At 39.0% G+C, this 23,269-nt stretch overlaps 1 protein-coding gene across 1 annotated transcript; it reads right to left on the bottom strand.

The window, feature by feature from the left end:
- Positions 1 to 298: 298 nt before the first annotated feature.
- Positions 299 to 22,923, bottom strand: LOC137476363 (uncharacterized). The gene is made up of 9 exons (XM_068194595.1): positions 22,629 to 22,923; positions 21,555 to 21,623; positions 16,525 to 16,558; positions 9,622 to 9,672; positions 7,676 to 7,753; positions 4,734 to 4,870; positions 4,063 to 4,182; positions 3,487 to 3,517; positions 299 to 1,563 (listed from the first exon to the last, which is right to left on the bottom strand). Exons 1-9 carry the CDS (start codon positions 22,701 to 22,703, stop codon positions 1,538 to 1,540), a joined length of 621 nt encoding a protein of 206 aa, XP_068050696.1. The 5' UTR covers positions 22,704 to 22,923; the 3' UTR covers positions 299 to 1,537.
- Positions 22,924 to 23,269: the final 346 nt, after the last annotated feature.

Below are 23,269 nucleotides of genomic sequence, written 5' to 3'. Positions count from 1 at the left end.
TAAAGTCCAGGGTAAGGAAGCAAAAAAGTCCTTTGCATAATATCCACAGATGTTTAATTCAGCCGCCCAGTTAGATGTTCAGGGTCCCAGGAACACTCATGGGGAGACTCCCAGTTTCTCTCTCCCGAGGGGCAGGGGGTGACCCTGGTCTCAGGGCAGGACAAAGAACAGGCCCAATTGGGGAACAGAGAGGGAGTGGCTTAGGGACATAGGAACAGGGGAAGGAGACAATGGGGTCTCAACAGCTTTTTGAGGGAAGCTTCTTGTGTCTCCCTAACCCCAGGGTCTCCACAGGTAGCAGCTACATAAACACAACTGCTTTCCTTCCAATACCTGGAAGAACACATTTCACATCTAAGCCACACACCTACAGAAGCTATCTTTCCCAGCCTTTCCTAACTCAGGAGCAAAATCATGTTTAAAAAAGTCAAGTGCTCAGCTGCATTTAGCATAGAACCTGACCAGCCTGAGGCCCACACAACCAACTCTGCCATGAAGATAAAAACAAGGCACTTCTCAAGTGTTTGTCTCCAGAGCTAATTAGGACAGATACTTCAGTGATCATTTTGAATTTCACCTTTGAGTTAGAAAAAAGGACTGTAAATCTTTAGATGTATCTCAAGATTTAAACCAAACTTTCAGTATAGAATAGTCTTGAACTGAAGAGGAACAAAACAGGGAAGGGGAGACAGCACCACAGGCTGGGAGACCTGGCCTGGAGACACTATCTCTGAGACTCAGTGACTCTGAACAGGATTTATGAGAGCTAAGGTGAATGTACTGTATTCTCTTCCCCTCTGCTGTGATGAACACAAATCTCTGACTCATTAGATCAATTGCTTCTGCGACAATATTAATAAAATACTAAATAAAGCCAAAGAATAAACATTTTCCAGAAAAACTAAAACCAAGCATAAAGAAACTGCTACAACATGAGACACTTGTGGGTATGTGAACACTTGTGTGGAGTTACTGCCTCTACATACCTCATGCTTATAATCATCTTCCCACCTTAAAAGAAAGAAATTACAGTATTAAGATGCATTCTAAAAATCACTAAAACATTAAGTTTACTCAAAATATTTCAGTTTCCAAATTTTTATTACTTACCAATACTGGATATCTTTCTCTAAGAAATAACAGTATTTTAAATATGTTGTAAAGGTCCTTATTCTGACTGACTCTCAAAGAAACCAGTAATGCAGATGAACTTGTTTACAAATCAGCTAAAGGAGATGACTAAAATAATGGTGAGTTGGGTTTTTTTCTTCCTATATAAACAGCTTTTTATAAAACTTAATCAACCAATGATATCCCACATAGAATGGAAGCAGCTTGAAATTTCAATTGCAATTACTTTTTGAGTGCAGTACTTTGAAAGCCATAGCTGCTATTTCCTCACAGACAAAAAGGAACAATTTACAGAAAAGGAGTAATTACAGTGGAAAGGTAATTTAAAATATTTCCCCATATGATATTTGCTACAGAAAAAGTAGATTTTAAAACCTCTTTTGATTCTCCTGTGCAGATAGTACTCTCACCTTGTTTTCTTCTTCAATGGGGCTAGAAAATGAGAAAAAGAACTATTAGCAACATCACAAGGTTTGCACTGTATTACTGCAACAGAAGCATTACACAAACAGAACAGCTACTGGCCATGAAGTAGCTGCAGTTTCAGAAAAGAGGAGGATTCAGCAGCAAATGGCACATTTAGAAACCAGCAGGCATCCTTGCTGAAAAGTCTGTAGGACACCTGTGCCCTAAGGGCTTTGCAGGGTACCCTACAGCATCTCTGTTCAGGCAGCTGAATCCCACACAAGAAGGCTGTATGGAATAAACTGAGGTGGGCCTGTCTCCTCCATGAAAAAAAGGTACAAGGTCTGCATGTGGGTTTTTTCCAAGTGAACCTAACAGCTGCACATACAATAGCTAAATTTCCAACAAGAAGTTATATGGGTTGGAATGTCTGATCATCTCATCTCTATCAGTGTATAAGCATGAGGAGGGAGGGAAGGAAAGCTCAGCAAAACAAGGCAGTCTAAAACTGTAACTATGCTTCAGAGAACCAGCTACTGCATGGTACATAACTTACCATTTCTTAAGCATTGTGTTCCAGGATATGCAACAGGACATGTAATAGTTCTCTGGACAAGTGACATCTTTGGCCCTCCAAGACAAGGCCAAAAGAAGTGTGTTGCCATGTTAACCAGTTCCCATTAACACGGTTAACACATGCTGATGAAGCTGTTAGTGTCTGTTTAGTCACTTGCACACTCATACCTGTGTACTAGTGGCCTTTCTTAATTATATCCCCAAACTCATTCTCACTGTCAGAAGAGAGTTTTGACATTTGCCAACATGATCTAGTCTGAAGTTACTTACTGCTGCTAACCCAGTAACCATGATTTTCTTCTAAATAACCAGAGGGGTTTTTATTTGGAATTCACTTGATGATGACCTTATCACCTAACCAGAGCAAACCTTTATATTGAAAGGCACAACGCTTTTGCAGGTAACTTCCCTCTTGTCCATTTTTTCAGAGTTCATATCCTATTGGACAGGATATGATCTGATGTTCCAGACTGATATTTAACCATGTCTTCCACTTCTACAGAAGTCTGCTGACTTGACTGATGTCAGTTTACTCTGAACTGAGAATTACTCAGCTAATTACCAGGGTGACATTCCCTCTTCTTTACAAGAGACACAGAAATCAAAAAGATTTCTGCCAGCTTGTTTTGCAGATCAACATTCAGCAGTACAAGCCGCAGAAGCCACCAATGATCAATAAAAAGAAGGAAAAAAAAAGAAGGAAAAAAAAAAAGCACTGCCCCTGGTAGGCTCCTACAGCAGGATTCACGCTGACAAATTCTGTTGATCTATGCAACCTTCACCCACTTCAATCAAACCCACCTTCCTTCTGATATTAACACTAAGGTCAAAAGGTAGCAAGGAGGTATTCCTCCAGATTGGCATCATTAAGTATCTACCACACCTACAGTAACAAAAGATCTAATTCAGACACTGGAGGAGGGAAGATGTTGGGTTTACGTTTGTGGGTTTGGTTTCCATCACTTGTTCCAATAGATTTGCTAAAGAATGGTAATTTCCACTTTCACCAGTGATTCAGCATGTAAGTCTTCTGATGATGGAAATGAGGTGGAGGAGACTTTTCTCAGCTTATGCAGTGAAAACCATCAAGTACCACTTTTCCATATCTTTTTACTTTCCTTGATGACCAAATTACTACAGTTATCATAAATACCTCCAGAACCAAGAAGTTAAAAAAGCTAAGGAAGACTGGAAGTATGGCAATTTCCTTCTTTCATCACTTCAAAATCACAAAAGCCATAAAAATCTCTGAAACATTTTGTGGTATTATAAGTTGAATGTTTTACATCAGTCAAACCCTTAGAGTTCAACTAGTAATTAGGCCAAATAGCCATTATATCAAAACTACTATATTCAAGAAATTCACAGACTTACATGAGGTAGCTGGTCTTGTATAACCTTCCATCTAAAAATATAAAAAGTTTCATATTAGACTTTCTGACTAAAATTTCGTAATAACAGTTTCTACTGCAACTGCCTTTAGGAAAGCAACAAGTACTTTTATTTATGCCAACATAGTTAAATTGAATTAAATGAAATTCCTTGCACACAGATAAAGACTCCTGTAAATATAAATGAAATTTGAGAAAAAAAATTGCTTAAATTTGAGAAAATTTAAGTTGCAAAAATTAAAAATTATTGAAGTTAAAAGTAATAAAATTTCCAAATCACTGAATTCAGACTGAACAATTTTCAATTTAAAACATCTAAAACCTTAAAAATATAAAGCTTTGGCTTTTTTCAGATTAATTCCGATACTACTGTTCTTTTCCCTGGATCTTTCAGGGCAACCTAAAAGTAAGCCTTAATTCAACTCACTACTACACTTCCTAGAAACACACAGAAAATGTAACAGATTTTGCCAGCAGTACTTCTAAAATTTACTCTAATAAACATAAATGCACTAATAAAAGACACATTAACAGATACTTAACATTTACTTCCAATTACCTGATACATTTTTAATCCTTCACTCTTCTCTAGTTCTCCCGCTATCCGTCTGAAAAATGAGACTTTGCATTCTTTCACATCTGTTGGTTTTCTCCTCATTTTATCTGGAAATTCTTTGGACTGTAAAAAAAACAGCTTGAAAAGGATAGTATCAAAATTTATCACAACATTAAAAAATTTACACATTTCATCTTCTGGACAAGCTTCCAAAAGATAGGTAAACATTGATTTGAATATTATGAACTAATTTCTTCTCTGCGACATATCAAATTTCAGAGTTACTAAAGTAGTCTTCAAAACAAAGTATGGTATCCATGCAAAGCTTGCTACCAAAAGGAAGCACCCTCTGTACCAAATCCAGCAATGCTATGGACATGCTGGGGAATAAAAAAAGAATCGCATTGTTTTTGGAACCTGATCCTGAAAGCAGTCTAAACACTTAGGAACAGACTTTGGAGCTGAAACAGACAGGCAGCCCTGGCCTTCACTGCCTCAACAGCCCACAGCATCAGAGCTCTTCATGCTGGCCTGACCCAGAGAGAGTCAACTACACAAGTACTGGCAATTTATCACATGGGGGTTTAAACTTCAAATGATCTAATTATTTGGAAAAAAAATAAAAGGGGAGTATCATAAAGAAATTTTGATCAAAATGCATCAAAATTACTCACAATGTATTCTCTTCTGTGTTTATATCCACTAAGATGTTCTATCATAGGTGCCACCTCTGAATTACACCCACACAGCTTGCATTCGTAACGTGGCTCTCTTCTTCCTTCAAATCTGATTTCAACCACATGTTCTAAACCTGTAAGTGCAAGAGTTACAAATATCTCTATTTTACTACAGACTACTGAAACAAATGTATTCTTTTCAATGCTGCTCATCAAATTCAAAGTAAATATATGAAATTACTCAATTTTCAGAATTTGACACTCCTTCAGGATCACTTCAACACTTATTTGGACTTATTACCCCATCAGCTAAATTTATCTCTTTCCAATATTTTATTCTGAAAGGAAATACACCATCTATGGCAGATTTCAAAGCCCATCAATGTCTGGGACATTTTTTCAAGAAACTAAGAAAGAGAATGAGAATAGAAAATGCCCTACAAATGTCTAGATTTAAAAACTGCATTTAAAATACTTAGTCAAACATAATTTGGACAGTATCCGAGTAAAAGCAGATGTAGGAAGGACATTATTCACTTCACAAAACTGAATCTTTCAAAATCTGAAAATGTTCCCTAAACTTTTAAGAATCACAAGAATGAAAATAGGTATATTCTTCATTTTTCCTAGAAATTACTGAGACAATCCCTTTAAAGTATTCAGAAACCTTCAAGTTTGAGGCTTCTTACCTAGCATGAAAAGTTTCATTCTGAAAAGCTTGAACACAATAAATTTAAAAGCAGTTTAAAACAAGTAGGAAAATCCTGCAGCTGTTCCCTTATGTCATAATTTCCAGTACTCTGTATTTGTGATGGGTGGATCCCAGCCAGCAGCCAAGAACCACATAGCTGCTTGCTCATTCACATCCACACCCCTCAGGAGGGTGGGGAGAACACAGGAAGAACAAAAGCAACAAAACTCATGGACTTAAAGACAGTTTAATAAGTTAAGGAAAGAGAGGTAAAAAAACCCCAAAACCAACCAACATGCAAAAATCCATCGCTCACTTCCCCACAAGCAGACCAATACCCACCCACAGCCTCTGAACAGCTACCTTGGAAGTTAAACCCTGCTTCCCCCCTTTTTTTCTTTCTTTACCTCAACTGTGATTACTGAGCATAAAATTATGTGGTACAGAATATCCTTTGCGCCAGTTTGGGTCAACTGTCCTGGATGTGCCACTTCCCAGTCTCTTGCCCACCCCCAGCTTATTCAAGGGGTGAGGACCCAGAATAATAAAATAGTCTTGATGCAGGTGCACTGCTCAGCAACAGGAAAAACCACTGGGGTGTCATTAAAACTGCTTCAGTCACAAATCCAAAATATACAGGCTGCTATGAAGAAATTCAACTCCATCTCAGACCTGCTACAGTATCATACTGATAAATCTTAACTCTGAAAATAAACTATCACCAAATGAACTAAAAGTGTTCTTGCAACCCAAGTGTTTTCTATTACAAATGCTGATAGTAAAGTATTAATATTAAAGAGCCTAGCAATATATTATGTGGAGTAACTATAGGACAATACACTAAACAGAGAAATTTTCTACTAATACTAGGAAATTTGCTACTTAGGCCTTCATCAGAGAACCTATTTCTCTAGGCCACCATGACATACTTGGAACACTAAGGCCGCTGACAAGCAGCCTTGCTTCTCTCCTAATGGTTGCCTAACCTAGCAGTTAGAAAGAGCATTAAAATTAATCTCACTACTTCCAGTACAGCCAAGGACAGTGAGGAAAAATATCTCACAAAGTAGAAACATCTGTATATCCCACCAAATGGACAGCCAAAAGAACCACAACTGATGACAAGTCACCAGTGGCATGAAATCCAGCTGGAGGCCAGAAGGTAGCAGTGACTCCAGGAGTCAGTACTGGGTCCAGTCCTGCTCAAAAGCTTCATTAATGGTCTGGATGATGATGCAGAGCATAATCTCAGCAAGGCTGATGATGACACATAACTGGGAGGGATGCAGATACACCACAGGGTTGTGCTGCCATCCAGAGGGACCCTGAGTGGCTGGAGCTGGGCTGACAGGAAGCTCAGGCAGATCAACAAGGGAAAGTGCCAAGCCCTGCATCCAGAGAAGAACAAGCCCAGGCACCAGGACATGCTGGGGGCTGGCTAGCCAGGAAGCACATTGGCAGGAAAAGACCTAGTGGACACCAAGCTGAAGATGAGCCAGCAAAGGCTGACGGTACCCTGGGCCACACAAGGAGAAGTGCTCACAGCAGGCTCCACTCAGCGCCAGTAGGGTCATTCCTGGAGTGCCGTGTCAAGTTCTGGACTGCACAGTACAAGACACATGGGCATACGAAGGGCCGTGAAAATGACAATGGTACTAGAGCATCTCTTCTATGAGAAAAGGCTGAAAAAGCTGGAACTGTTCAGCCTGAAGAGATCTCATCACTGTGTATAAATACTTGAAGTGAGGGCGCAAAGAGGGAGCTGTTTTCAGTGGTGCCCAGTGCCAGGACAGGAGGCAATGGCACAACTGAAGCAGGAGATACTGACTGAATATCAGGAAACACATTCTGACTGCATGGGTGATTGAGCACTGGAACAATTCCCCTGAGAGACTGTAGTTTTTTACCCTGGAGATTTTCAAAAGCCATCTAGACATGGTCCTAGACAACCTCCTCTGGGACTTGAGCAGGGGTTAAGAGCAGCATAGGCCCCTCCCAACCTCAACCATTCTGTGATCTGGAAAAAGCTTCTTTACTTAGATGGCTCTTTCAGGAACAAGTTAACAGTTAAGGAGGCCTTTGTAATACCCAGTGCAATAAACTAAAATTAAAATGGTATGAAATAGGTAAGTTATTAAATACATTTACAGAAAATGAAACAGTAACTAAAATCCCACCTTTTATTTCAAAAGAAAGCAAATTGGTAACAAATTCAAAGGCATACAATTTATAAAACAAAAAACCATACCAATTAAAGGCTCTTCTCTTCTGGGATCATTCATAAAATCCTTCAGACAGGTTATGTACCCTCTGAATGATCTCTTCACTGAAGTAAAAAATACACATAAAGAGACATTACACATTATATAGTTTGTCTATGATTTTAAAGGAGTTTCTAATGGGAGACTTTAAAGGTGACAAAATTCATTTGCACTCTGTAATGCATAAGGAAAACAGGCAAGATGTCAGTCCCCCACAGAAAAAGTCTAACACTTTCTTTTCCATAGCAATTTTATACAAAAGGATTTAATGTCTTCAAGAAAAGAATCAAATAAGAAAACAAGGCCTCTAACACAATTTGGTTTACTGAGGAAAGATACCAAGTTCACATACATAGCATGAACATGACTGTGTCAGTTCTCATGAAAAAAAGAAAAGCCACCAACCTCCTCCTCTCCTTAAAACCCTAACACTCATACAGCATTCTGGGACTTCCTGTCAAGAATTATGTACTGCCTTAAAGCTAACAAAGAACACAATCTTCACTAATACAGCAAATACTTTTGAGCTCTGGGCAGCCCAAAGGCTGCACAGACACAGTCAGTATATTCCTGAGTCTGAACTAGCAGTGTTTCAGCCAGGGCTCTATCTTGCTCCTCGCTGAGTTTTAATAGCCTGGTTTTTGCTCTGCCTAAAATACTTCTATAGCATTCCTGCTCAGCTTAGAACACCTGCAGAGTTCAGCCAAATATGCCTGCAAAACAATCTCAAAGAGACATTAAATGTATTCAATTGTTGGGCATTATAAAAGACCGTGCCAAAGGATTAAAAAATGTATTTTCAATCTGCAAAAAAAAAGTGCAGAACTAGAACTCATCTACCTAATTACATGTAACTGACCAATAAATTACATAAGAGTAATTAAAACTGCTAGTTTCTTCAAATCAGAGCAAACAAGTAGAAATACCAAAATCATAGAACTGTTACTGTATTCTTTCCCACTAGCATGTCAGGTTATGGCTAAAAAAAACCCAACCACAACTTCACAAGAAGAGGGAATTCCATATTCATTCTTAAATATTCATGACATTAGAAATGGGCCTGTGTGCCATCAAGTCAAACTCCAGAACTGCACACAAAGAAAAACTCCAGTAAGTTGCATTTAGATGAAAAACAGTGCTACAAAATACCTTGTGGGACACCTCCTGCTACAGCAACAATACGGCCCACTTTCACCAAAAGTTCAGTCTTAAAATCCTTCTATGTTATGGCTGGGGTTTTTTTTCACCTGAGGTGACATGCAGCAGTAGCACGTGACAGAGTCAACATGTAACAAGCTGGTACCACCTAATTCATCTCCACAGACTTTTATCAACACTTAAACAGATGCATTTGTGCTCCTGTGCAGCAGCTCAGTGTGAGCTGGTTATTCCCAAGCTGATGGACAAAGGCACTTGATCTTTTGGACTTAATATGGAAAGATGCACGCAGAAAAAAGTTAATGGTCTTGTAAAGGTAATGGCCATTTTCTTCTTGTTTCCTAACATACAACTAAATACTCTTGTCTTAGTATCATAGCAGCGAACAACCCATGCTGTTCTTGGTTCATATGCCTTCGGTTTGTCATACTTCATTGTACTCTGAGCATGCTGCAAATTTTTTTATTGAAAACTTCACCAACTAAAAAAATACTAGCTAGATTCACTACAATATTGACGGGTAACCACTAAGACCGAAACTATGTCTATGCCTCAAGTTTGAAAGACTTTCTGTAAAAATACTTTTAACTTCATATTCTCCTAAGATCTTTTTTTACATAAATTAACCAGTGCACAGAAGAAAAGCAATGGTTCAACTGTCTGGCAGCTTGCATTGCTTCAGACCATAATAAAAACACCTGCTTTAGTCACCATTGAAATAAAATCACTGATTTCAAAGTTGCATCTGAAAAGGGCACCATTTATATCCAGCTACCTGGTCTGAGCACTCGGTACTTCATCGGAACTTGGATTAGAGCTGAAGAACCTAGGATAAGAGTTTGACAGTCAGTTTACTTCTTCTCATTTGCTTTTATTAAGTACTTAGTAGATATTTGAAACATATTACGAACTGAACAGTTATCTTCATTCTGCAGTTAAATATAGGCTCAGTATTGATAGTTTTCTTTTTTTAACTTCATTGCTCTAAGTCTCCCATTCCACTCCCCTTCTCCATCAACACAAAATACCAAACACACAAATATTACAGAAACCAGAATATTCAATGCTTATTTAAGTGCTTTTCATATTGGATACTTATTTTAATTATTTTAACTATTCAGTATCATGTTCAACAATCACTGTTCCACGTATCCAACAAAAGCTTCTGGTCTAAACATTCAGATCCTAATCACAGTCCCAGACACAATTAATATAGTCATTAAACTACATCCTCTTTTACAAAGGGGTGTGTATCTATTCCTAACCACTCAGAGCTTCAAAGTGAATGTTAAGGTGTGCACTTACACTCCTGTTGTAATTTCTCCCTTGCCCCTCTCTCCCTCAAATCCATAGATACATAAACCACTGTGCTTTAATGACGTTGTCAATATTTTGTAAGTCACAACAATCAAGATTAAAATAAGGTGATATATTGATACTCATTTGATGGGAAAAGTGAAAGTTAAATTATTAGTTATTTGCACACATAATTCCTAATTTTGAAGTAAAAAACTCTTCTGCAGTCATGGCAAACACAACATGTTGCACACATAATTTTTTTTCCTCTTTCTGGATAAGACAGGGAATTAAGAGATAGGTATCAAAGCTGGAAATCAAATAAAATCAAGGTTACAAACATTTTGCAAACAACTCTCCAGTATTCACATAAGGAAGGGGTATGGGAAAGCATACGTCCCTTGATTCCTTGAAATAAATTATGCATATTTTTCATTTAAAAGCTTCAAAGTATCTGGTAGCAAGAAGATCCCCAGGCATTTTGCAAGTACAACAATTACTTAACATCAGAATTGTTCAATTAGTGTCTGAAGCTGAAGTTAAGATTCCGGGTGCAGCATGTGCAGACAACATGGCGAAATGCTATATGATATGAATAGCCATATGTGAAAAAGTGCTTTACTTAGTTTACTTCCAGTAACAAAGTGAATTTACAGAGAATTGCACCAGAAGCAGTTCTCAGCACATTCTGCCTTAACACGGTTAGAGTTTACCATTATGGTCAAGCTAAAAATCAAGTCATAGCTGCTGCTATCACCAATAGTAGCAGATTGGGGGATTGAAATTTTTTTAATTAAAATAAAGAAAACACATTAAGTAAAGACCGTTGCTGCCGACAGATGTTTAACAAAGCAGTTTTGATCTTGAAGACTCTCCCATTCAGCAACAGCAGGTTTCCAGGCTAACATTTAATTCACACTTACTAGCCAGATGGCTTTGTAATGTTATCAATAATATATTTCTTAAGCATCTCAAAACCAAACCAAAACAGTATTTTCTCTAAAGCATACCAGACTGATCAATGAGCTGAAAATCAGCTGATTTGCTAGGATCAAAGGGAAACAATCTACAAATCAGTCTCCTGGTGTCCAGTAAGCAGCAGAATCACCCAAAGAGCAAATTCCAGAGCATCCTGGAATGATGCATCCCCAAACAGATTAGTTACTGATGGTGGCATTCATAGAACACCCTCAGACATTTCACAGACAACAGTACTTTAGGGGATACAACTGATGCCACAGCTTCAGCTGAGTGGGACCTTGGGAACACTGAGATACTGCACAGGCAGCTCATTGCAGAATATCTTATCCCCCATTATCTGGGACTTGTAAGGATGACTACTATCACCCCTGCTCAGTTCAAGGGAGATGTAGAGAAAGCAGAGGGGGCCCAGCAAAATGGCTACCACAACAATCCAGAGCAAATAATTTATGAGAAAGGGATTGTGAGCTGGACTTCTTTAGACTGGTGGAGACGAAGAGGAGACATAATAGCATGGATAACTGAACAGCAGCTACAAAATGTCCAGCCCTGTGGGAATGCAACAAAAGCATTAAAAAGTAGCAGCCAGAAAGAGATCCTTCAGGTGCAAAGATTAGATATTAGGATAAAATTCCTCTCTGAACAGGAACAACTACAGACTGATTAACAGAGGTAGCAGACTCTCTGCCTGTGAAGATGTTCAAGGATTCAGCAAGCAAGTGATAATCCAGCACTGGCTGTAGTCCTGCTTCAATCAGGAAGTTAGGAAATCACCTAATCAGTCTCAGGAAATCTCTTCCACCTGATTATTTTATTTATTAAGAACTATATTCCAAATAGTAGCTATGTACATGAACCAAAAAAAAAAAAAAAAAAAAAAAAAAAAAAAAAAACCAAAAAAAACAAATCCCCAAAAATCCTCTTCCTTTCAATCACAGAGTGCTGAACATACAAAAGGTGGAGAACAAAGAAACATCTGTATATGTGTTTGTAATGCACACACATTCTTAATGACTGCCAGAAACGTAACAGCCATGTTTCAAAACAGAAGGGCAGTTTCAGACACTGTCAATTCAGCTACTTAGCAGCAACAAGGATGTCCCGAGCTCAGTACCACACATTCCCTTTTGAGTACAAAAGGGAAATGCACAAAGACACCAGATTCCACCACATTGAGTAGTTCCCCAAGAGAAAAGCAATAAGGGTGTTGAAATAGTGTTCCATCTTATACTTCTATTATTATGGCTTCTGAAACATTTTCTCTTCTAGTCTGTAAGTCAGAATAGAACTTTCATGCTTTTCCTTTGAAGACTCAGCAGTAGTTATACACCCAAAACCCACATCCTTATCCATGTTTAACAGACACTGTGCATGGAGGGACATGTTAAAACATATCAATTTCTTAAAATATTAAGCTGGAATGCTGATCAGGATTCTGGTAAGGTTATCATTGGTGAACACAAGGCAGAATCCACCACATTTGTGCCTTCACTGGAGAAGAACTTGTCATCAGTGTTGTTTAATAACTGCAGCTTATCTTCAGACTGGATTCCTCTCCTTGACTCCCCGTGTTTTACAGAATAACCATAATGAAGCTTTCTTTACTCATGGTGCAATTTACAGGTTTTAAGTTGAAGGATATAGATGCAGATTAGTAGATCCAGCAGCTAAGAACATACAACATCCCTTATTACAGTTTTCATTTGTATTGCTGTAATAGCAGGACAAGCTACCTATGCATCATACAGTAATGCAAGAAAAATTCCACAGGCTGTAAAAAAAAAAAAATTCATCAATCCACTCCTCTGTGCCATATTAATTTCACCAATAAAGCTAAGTAGCCCATAAAGGGCTTTAACAGGGCTCATACTCTATATTATGCCTCTTGCCCGAGCTAACAGTTGTAAACCACTGCATTTTGATACTGCCCAGTAAATGCTTGCCCATGTGTATATTTGCATTGCCCCATCATTTAGTGCCACTTGCTCAAAGCAAAAATCTTTCAAAACTTTTCTATTTTGGCCAGTAGACCCCACGGAAAAAAAAAAAAAAAAAAAAAAAAGCAGCAATGTTCATTCCCCTCCACTCCTTATCCCTGAACACATGGGCAACTGCCTTAAAAAAGAGCTGAAAGAAGTATTCCATCTGTCCAATTACATGACTGTACAAAGGAATCACATTACTGAAATGTATGTACTCAGGTGTGCTTTGACTTAAAATTCTTAGTAAAGTCTCAGAACTTCAGCATCTTCTATTTCCACATCTTTCATTATGTTGCTTTTCTCTGAACTGCTGAAGAGGGGAAAAAAAAAACCCCAACCCAAAACAATCCAGTTCTGTCATTACCACAAAAATAGCTTGTGGATAGTTTTGCCATATGGAAACTCACACAGTAATGTGATGAAGAAAGTCACCTTTCTTACAGGAAGTGGAACTTCTCCAAAAACAAACATGTGGAATCAGAGGCATTTCCTCACTTAACTGACTTCACAGTCAACATGGTTGTACAGTCACACAGGCTACATACACTCACCACTTCTGGATTAAGAAGTAACTTCTGGCGGGTTCAGAAAGGATACATGGCATTTCCTACTCGGAAACACTCAGAATCCAAATACTTTGTCTTTTGAAATTTTGGTTTACGAATGGCAGGTATTTGGTTTACAAGGGAGGTGTTCTACCTACTGACAAAAGAACTTTTTTTAATTCTGCAGCAAGGAAGAAAATGCAAATGTTGGTGTAAAACATTCTAAATATGTCAAGCCTCATCCTCTGAAGTACCTTCTTTTTAGACAGTGCACATTTCAGATACTTGTCAGGTAACATCCCGAATTATTTCCAAGAAAACTCATCCTTCACTTTCATAACATTTTTTTTCCTGGTTCTTTGAACTCCAGCTCTGTGAACACGCTGTCACATTTCAATCTCACAGGAACATTTGATAGCATGAACATTAGAACAAGATTGCAGATCCAGTAACAATAACAAAAGTATTTCATTAATTTATATCCTGAAATAAAATTAGATGCATACATCTAATTTACACAGTGCACCCAATTTAAGAACATCCATACTTTCCATGCTCATTCACAAAATTTTATTACTGAATTTAATAATTTTTGTTCATGCTTACCTCACAGGTCTACAAACAGTAAAAAAAAAAAAAAACAGCTATTTAAAATGAAAAAATAAAGGCTAGACAAATCCATAATTATTCTTTTGTATAAGTGACAGAGCACAATGAATTTACTGGATCTGCCTGACCTTGAAGGAGAATTATTTATATAATTGGTAATATGTCCACGGGAGAGTTCAAACAGTTCTGCATACATATTGACTCTATAATTCTGCATTTTAGTTCCCAACACCTCTGAAAAGTTACTTAATAAGAAAGCTTTTCTACTTGTAAAAAAATCCAAAGCAACACAACTGAAACATACAAATAAATTTCATCAGACCAAATTTCAGCCTCTTTGGACAAATAAACCCCACCGGTAGCTTGCAAATAAACCTTCCACATATTGATCTTCAGTGAAGCAGAGTGCAACAGACAAAGCAGAATAAAGGAGACATCAGTAGTATTAATCATAATCTTTATTAGAAGTTTCTGAAAATTTCAAAATGATTCCTGAGGCAGAGAACTTTCTGGATAAAAGCATATCTTGCAATGCTTCTGACATGTGGTACCCTGTGATGCTGAGACTCCTCCAGAAGTCACAACTAACTTGCTTACAAAGCTTCTAAATTCTTCACTTTAATAATCCGTTATTTTGACTTCTTATTCTGCAGAACAAATCCCAGTTGAAAGATTCCAAGTCATGACATTTCCAAAGATACAGTAATTGTAGCATGCACACATTCTTAACCCATGGATTAATTCTTAATTCTCCATGGAACACAGAGACTGTAGTACATGCAGCACTGTTATCTACAGCCATAGATCTTTGCAACAGGCTCCTGCACTGCACCACTCTCTTCACAGTCCTGCTGCCACAACTTCTGGCCTCTTATTCAAGTCACGCTTTCTGCCACATGCATCCCATACATTATTCCTCCAAAACCAGATTTTATGATTTTGAATACTTAATATTACTTTTAAAGATCATTTCTGACATGAAATTCCACGAAATCTGTAGCAAGTGTTTTCCACTTAAAGCCCTTGACCAGAGCCACACAAATCTGTTCTTGCTGCTGAGATGAAAATACAATTTTGTAGCACTTGAATCCATTGGACTTTAAGAAGACTTGTAAGTTTTCACAACTCTTCAAATTCCGTCAGGAATCTTTGTTACCATACAGCAGTCTCGGCTGCTGAGGCAAAATCTCATAACTGTTCTCACACTTGAATGACATGTCTTGCACTAATTCTCTTATCAGCACAAACCCTGAGAGTAGCTCATGAAGCCCAGTTGCTTAGGAAAGGGCCTCTGATCAGCATTTTCCCAGATCTTTCTTGTGTGTTGATTCTTCAAGGTCCAGTAAGTGGTGAGCTCAGCCTGCAGCACTTCCCTCAGACTGACACATCACTCTTCACTGTGCAGATGTGTATTTTCAGGCACCTCTGATCAACTTGGTTCAAAAAGGCTGAGAGGTTCAAAAGACACTGGGGAACAGATGATAAAGGTGGAACGTAAGCCTTGTTTCTTGGGAGAACAGGCTAAGAAGATAAAGTAGAAGTGAAAGGCTTGTTTCTTGTGTGACTATAACCATTTTGGTTTTTAATAATCTCACTGATTTTTATCAGCATTCCCCCATCTGCTTATGCCTCTGCTTTCTTATGTCATCATAAGTAGCTTTACAACAAGATTTTCGTTTCCACTGGGAGTTAGGTATACACCACATTTCCAAATTTTCTCCACAACTCTTAATTTCATTGACAGTCTGGATTCACACTCTCAGTTTCTGGGGGAAAAGATACCCCAACAACTGAATTCACCTCAAATACATCTTTGCTCCTCCAAGTCCACAACAATAAAGAGAGGCAGAACATTCCTGTGATGCAGCCAAGTGGCTTCAGCACTGGTAGAGCTGCATCTGCAACAGTGCTGTGTTAGCCAGCTGATTTAGCTTCTTAGCATTCTGTCTGAAGCTGAGCAGTGAGTGCATCAAGCTGACAGACAAGTGGGAGACAGTTTAGCCTGAGAAGGTGAGAAACTAAAACACTGACTATACATCCCTCCACTAGACAGATATATATGTGAAAAGGTGTAAGTAAGGTTTAATACTCTAAAACAATTCTTTGCTCAGCAGTTCACTAGACAAATCTCAGTATATACAGAGAAACACAGAGAAATATAAATTGGCAAATGCAAATACCTGGACTATTAGAAAAGCAACAAAACAGTAAATCCCCAAGCAATATCTATCCTAGGAGGCTGGAAGAAAAAAGTATTATACTTACAATAGAGAGTCCTGCGTCTCAGGGCTTTCTCTTGCTTTAATTATGAAGATGCAAGTCATCCCAAAATAGAATAAGAAAAATAAATTAATGTGCTGCATCATTCAAAGGAAAAACCCAGCACTTCCAGAGAAGCCTTTGCAGATGAATTGCATTATAGGCCAAAGTTTCCATTGTCAAACAGGAAAAATCAGAGCCTTTATGATTGTCTGCAAAAGCTGGAAGTACTGACAAAGCTGTACTTACACTTAACACAAGGTTACTTTCAAGAAAGCCCTGTTATTTAGTGAAGTTTTAAGGGATGATTATTGCTTGAAACACATCTGAAGGATGCCAGGAAAACCTGAAGTATGATTACAGCTCCTAAGCTTTCAGAAGGTGCAGTTCCAACAACCAAAAAAAAAAAAAAAAAAAAAAAAAAAACTTACCCCGAAAGGAAAAACTAACTAAAAGCAGCTCCCCCACCATTTTAAGTGGATTTGGTTAAACCTTAAGGCTAGCCAAATCTCAGGAAAGATCATTCATATAATGAAGAACAGGAAAAGTGTCTTTCATTGGCTGAATCCAGAACAGATGATTGCGTTTTTGGCAGAATCTAAAGAAAAAAGGAACTTAAACTTCAGTTTAATAGCTAAAGCAATCCTGACTCATTTTGACAATTTTCTGGCAAGTAAACACAAACTTGTCATTTACAAGAATGGAACAATAAGTGTGATCATTCTACCACTACAGCAGCTGTCTGTCCAGAGCAGTCCATGAAGTGCTGTATTGCCAATATTCAGTGGCAAGGAAGAGACGCTGGACACGGGTGTGGCAATTCAACAGGAAGCAAGACTGATACTATTGTTAACTGTCTGAGAAGCCAAGTAGCTGTACTTTTCATGGCAGTTATAAAATAAAGAAGTTACCTAAGTCCTGGTATTGCCATAGGCAGTGGATGATTTTGTATAAATTCAGCAGAATTTCAGAAGCTTACAAATACAGACACAATGTTCCTCATAGTTATAACTGTTCCAAGTGCTTTTGTTACTCATTCTCCAGTTTTACAACAAACAGCTGCTAATACCAAGTTTACCAGACAAGCACAGAAAACATTAACAACTGTGAGCTGCTGCTCAAAGAGAATTTCCTCCTATTTTCAGACAATCATCTTTGACTGCACCTGGTTTACTGCTTTTGTTAATATTAGAAATGCAGTCTCACAACTGAAGCGAAAAGGTCCATTTTACTCGTGATCCCTGCTACTAGATCAGGAATTAAGATTCTCACACATTAGGTAAGAAACTTAATTCTCTGTTCTGGTTCAGGGATTACAACAGCTGTTTTTGAGCTAAGACTGTGAAAAGTTAGAGTAACTTTTGGCAAAGTGTCTAACTTTGAGAAGCCAAAACTCAAAAACTACTGGTTTTAAGGGTTCAAACCTACCATGCACATGGTAGTATGTACGAGCTACTGCATAAAGTATTTGCCCACACAACTTAAGTTCACAAATTATTTAACAGAACAGTTTCAAGTGCATAGTTAAGTATTATATGAACATAATTTAGTTTTTCTTAAACATATACAATCTTTAAATATGTCAGTTAGATATTCAAGGATATGCATGGAAATTCTACTTATTTTAATTCTTCAAGCTCATAATAAGCGAATCAAGTTTTGGGGTTTTGTTTGTCTTCAGTTTGGTTTTTCCCTTTAAAAGAAATCTCCACAATTAAAGTTTCTCTGGATCATGAAGATATGCTGCAGAACACAATGGCATGCTTTTTGGGACCAAATATAAACAATCCAACAGGAAGGTAATTTTCCCATAACTAGTTACGTTAGCATTCCAAGTATCAACACAAATATGTATGACTGAAATGTTTAAACAGCAATGGTTGATTTTACTGCCACAGAAAGGACAGAAAAGCTGCCCGCACATCAAGTATTTCAACCACAGGTTCTGATGCACAACAATCAGGGGTAAGAGACTGAAGAAATGAGAACACTGAAATGATGAAGACAAAGGCTAACAGCTCTCTTCGCAGATTTGAACATTCCTTGTTTCTAATGAACCTGTAGGGTCTGGAATACAGACTTTTCTCCTTTTGGGACATGGCAGGCACTTCTACCTATCTAACTCCAGACTTGAAGGAAGGGCAAGGAAACTTGAATCTTTGATAGAACCAGAACAATCTTCATCTGTGTTCCACACACAGTTCACAAAACAGGCAACGTTCTGCTGATGGCATACCTGCAAAGGGCTGATCAAAACACATGGAAAAAAGATGTTCCACTCTAGTATTTCCCTAGCAAACTGAGCTATAAAACTAATGCATACTTACAAATACAGTATAAATTATATAATATACCACCATATTCCAGGTATATACACCACAGGTGTATTTTATTTGGAGACCATTGTCCCCAAAAACCTAATTTTTCCTCAGCTGTGGAAAAATACAAAAAGGCCAAACAAACCCATCTTTCATGCATGATATCCCCCACTACTCTCACAGGCTTGGTTAAATTAAAAGCATTAGTAAATGCATATAAATGTTTTCTAAACATTTTACTATAATGGCTAAAACTAAAATTGAACTGCTTTTCAAAGTATCCAATACCATCCAACTCAAATTTTCAGAGCCAAGAATTATACACATATCTATGAATATTTTGGTTAATTCACTTTCTACAACTCCCCATCCCATTAATGTCTGTTGTGCAATGAAGCCACAAAACCCCATCATGATGCTACTACACAGAGGTCACACAGCACTCAATGCACAAGATACACACAAGATCACTTGTACTGTGATCACCCCAGCCACACAATCTTTTGGCCATCAGCACCTGTTTGACAAGGGTCTGGCCTAATGAACTAACAACACTAGAAAAAATTAAGAGATAAAACAAAGGTATGTAGAAACAACCTAAATAAATACCTTATGTACCAATTCAAACCCCAGAATAACCCAAGTGGAAAAAAAAAAAGAGATAAAATAGCCATGTACACTGAAGGTTACTGAAGTATTCCTACAAATCTGTCAGATAGCTAAGCCTTACTACTGCAGCTATTCAAAATAACACATTTTACTTTGCACAGCTATAGGAAATGCAGGCCAATGAAATGAGAATCATTTAATATACGTAGCACATGTTTACATTTGTTTCTTAAAGTTTCTTAATGACTGTCCTTCAGATGAACAGTTTTTTCTTGCATTTTTGAAACACTTTCTAGTGGCAGACAAGTACAGACTATCTTCAACAACACCATTTTAAAAACAAATGGACAACTGATAGAAAAAAGGCAATCTGACTGAAGTAATAAAAAATGGCTGATGGATTGGTCAGGCTAGCACTGTAGTTTAGGAAAAGAACTACTGCCTTCTCTTCATTTTGTTGTGTTGTCAGGACATCCTTTGGTATTATTTTGAAAAGGAACTCCTCCAGTAAGGAACAAACTAAGAGCTATTCACTATCTACATCTACCCTGCATTAGAAAGAAACACAGGCTCAGGACTTTTATAGTTATTCCAAACCTAGTGGTACAAAACCCTCAATCTATACGAGCTCTCATTTTTTTTCCACCAAAGCACACAATAGATTTCATAATTTAAAGAAAGAAATTGGAGATAACTGAAAAGAATGATGATGTGAGCTTGGAGAGTTACTACTACAGCAATGCAGCTGTGTGACTGACTACAACTCCATACCTAACAAAAATCCAGTTTTCAACCAGTCCTACTCTTGTTCACTTTCAGCTCAAAGACTTCACTGACACAAGAATCTGAGAGATTTAGCCCAGCAAACATCCAAGCATGAAACAGAAGGAAAACTATATGCAGATTTTCTAAGAAAATAAATGCTGGGTTTTCTACTTTTTAAGGGAAAACCAGCAACAATTAGATTGCTAAGAAGGTTAGCTAATAAGAAAAAAAAAAGAAACAACCACAAAAGCAAAGGAATTCTTTACATCAGCAGGAACATTTGGTAGGGCATGAAAAATACAGCGGTACTTCTACTCGATATTTCTACTCGATCAACGGGGAGCAAGACGACTCATTCCTGTGAAGGAAAAAAATGGGGCTGGAGAAGGTAGAGCCGCTGACTCAAATAAGAATCAATGCTATTAAAGTGATCAGCAAACAGGTAACAGAATACTATTCATCTGTCTCAATAGCAAAGAGATGGGGAGATGCTATCGCCTCATTCCCAAAAAAAAAAAGAAGAGGGCACACCATCGCTTGAGAAAGGCAGTTTAGCTGTTAGTGAGTAATGTTCCAGGAAGAATAAAGTGTCATTACAGTAAGAAAACATCAAAGCAGGCTCTTCAGTTCCACAACACAATCTGATGGCAGCACAGGAGTACAGACAACTGAGTTATGTCTCACCTTTACAGACTGAGAATGTGTAGGAATTTTAAACAAAATCATCAGCCAATCAACAGCCAAAGGTTCGGTCACTGAGCATTTGTAAAGGCCTCATCTCTTAATACACCCTCACAGGAGGGTGCCTAACTATTTAATGCCTTTGCTTGTTTTATGCTTAAACCAGGGAGCAGCTATTACGTTGCTTCAAACCAACACAAGTGTCAGACTTGGTAGTTAAGTCTACGTAACTCCTTCAGGAAATCAGAACTGGTGTTACTATCAAAGTAAAGAGTAAACTCATTTTATTCAAAGTACAGGTGAGTTACATAGACTTGGAAGACAGAACAGTATTTTTACCAACTACATTTGAAAACAGAAAGTTGAATTCTTTCATCACTTGTGGCTCTCGTGTCATTCAAATGTTAATTTCACAATTAGCACACATTTACCTTTAGGTACGGCTGATGTTTCAAGTTACATGCTGAACAAAGCAGAGTTGAGAGATTACCACCTCATCTTTTTCTTGGAATATTTTAAGCAAGTTACTGTTACAAATCTACAAATTTTATTACAAGTAAGTTAGATAAGCACTTGAAGCTGTGTGAAATCAAGTACTGAAATTGCAAGAGTCCTGGATTTAAGATTAAATCTGCATTTATATTTAACATGGAAAAAGTTTACCTTCCTGTGCTTTGCACCACGGTAGTGTGACTGAAGACTTATAGCGCACATACAGTAAATGTTACAAACCTGAAAGAGAAAAATTGAAAGCACATCTTCAGTTATGCTACGAATATTCTGCAGTTGGTGAATTATAAATATGAAATGCATCCGTTCCTACAGTGTAATCGTGTAATTCTCAAGGTCTTCTTTGGCTCAAACAGTACAGTTCGCATGAATTTTAGGAGAACAGCTTACCACTAAAATGTCCAGAAATAGTATGCAAACCTGTTCAAACAATACTTAAACACATGTTTAAATAAATCAGGTGGTAAGAAGGTTTTATGAGCCTCCCCCTTCTCTGCTACCAGCACTTTCTGAATTCTTAGTTTTCTAAAGTCCTCCAAGCTGGAAAGCCAGCAAAAAGGGATGGTCGTGCAGAAACTAGAAAGGAACAGAGGCAAAATTACGCCCTAGAAAAACTGCATCTCCGTTCATTGATCATTCACAGCTACGTTAAAGGGATCCGAAAAGCAATGGAGGAAGACACATGCATTTCACTGAGATCCACAGACACGCATACACCATTGCATTGCACTGATAATTAACAGAAGGCGATACAGATGTACAAAAATTTCTTACTATCTTTAGCTTTTAAAAGAGCAGCGACTAATGCATGCTAGTGTTGTCTGTTTCCTTTATGCGTTGTCGCAGAACTTGAATGAGCCAGAAAAGCATGCAGCGCTACAGAAACACTACAGGACTGACAAATTTAACACGTTCTGACCCGGAGCTGCAGCTTGTAGAGATAAATGAGCCTTTGCGGCCGCCTGTCAGAAACACCCAGCAGAGACTGGAAAGGCTGCAATTGAGAACCATTCACCGCACCCGTGACTGCTCAGGAACGGCCTGAATTCACCGAATCCAGCTCTTCCAGGGAGCGGCCACGTTATCCCCCACGTTACAGCCCCTCTCGCTTCCAGGTCTGCCCACCACGCCTGGCTCAGCTCCCCACGGCCGGGAGCGCGGCTCACAGTCCCCGCACACCTTCCTCAGCCTGCCCGGGCTGAAAACCCACCACAGACACCCACTCACTTCGCAGTAAAAGAGTTTTTTCTCAGGCTCTGCTTTGCCATCTTCTGCCTTAACTTCCTCAGCCACGGCGCTCATCCTGCACGGCCGGGGGAAAGAAAACAAAAACAACAACAACGAAAAACTAAAACCAATTCTTGTTCACACAGTGCTTTACAGCGATCAGGTGGGGGCGGGGGCCACGCCTCGGGCGGACGAGCTGGGTTCTTATTTCGCTACTTAGGCGCCATTGTTTTATTCTGCGCATCTCCCACCGCCGGCGCAGCCCCAACGCATCCGGCGGCTCGCGCCCACCCCGCCCCCCACAGCGTTCGTCACTTCCGTCAGCGCCACAGCCACGCCCCCAGGCCGGCGGTCATTGGCGGGCAGCCTCTCGCCTCCGCCAATGGGAAGCCAGCGTGGCGCCGCGCGGCCGGCATAAGGCCACGCCCCCTGGATCAGGCCACGCCCCCGGGCTCAGGCCACGCCCCCGGGCTCAGACCACGCCCCCCCCCCGCCGCGGCCTGGCTCCCCCTGGTGCCGGGAGCGAGGCTGGGACAGGCCGGGATGGATAACGGGCCAGGCCCGGAGGAACCCCGGGAGCAGTTCCAGGTTCAGGGGAATACTGGGCCCAGTTCAGGGGAATACTGGGCCCAGTTGGGGCC

The sequence above is a fragment of the Anomalospiza imberbis genome, chromosome 1 (genome assembly GCF_031753505.1).
Source record: "Anomalospiza imberbis isolate Cuckoo-Finch-1a 21T00152 chromosome 1, ASM3175350v1, whole genome shotgun sequence".
Classification (NCBI taxonomy): domain Eukaryota; kingdom Metazoa; phylum Chordata; class Aves; order Passeriformes; family Viduidae; genus Anomalospiza; species Anomalospiza imberbis.
Note: the sequence above shows the minus strand (reverse complement) of the source record. Positions and strands in the feature narration are given on the sequence as shown.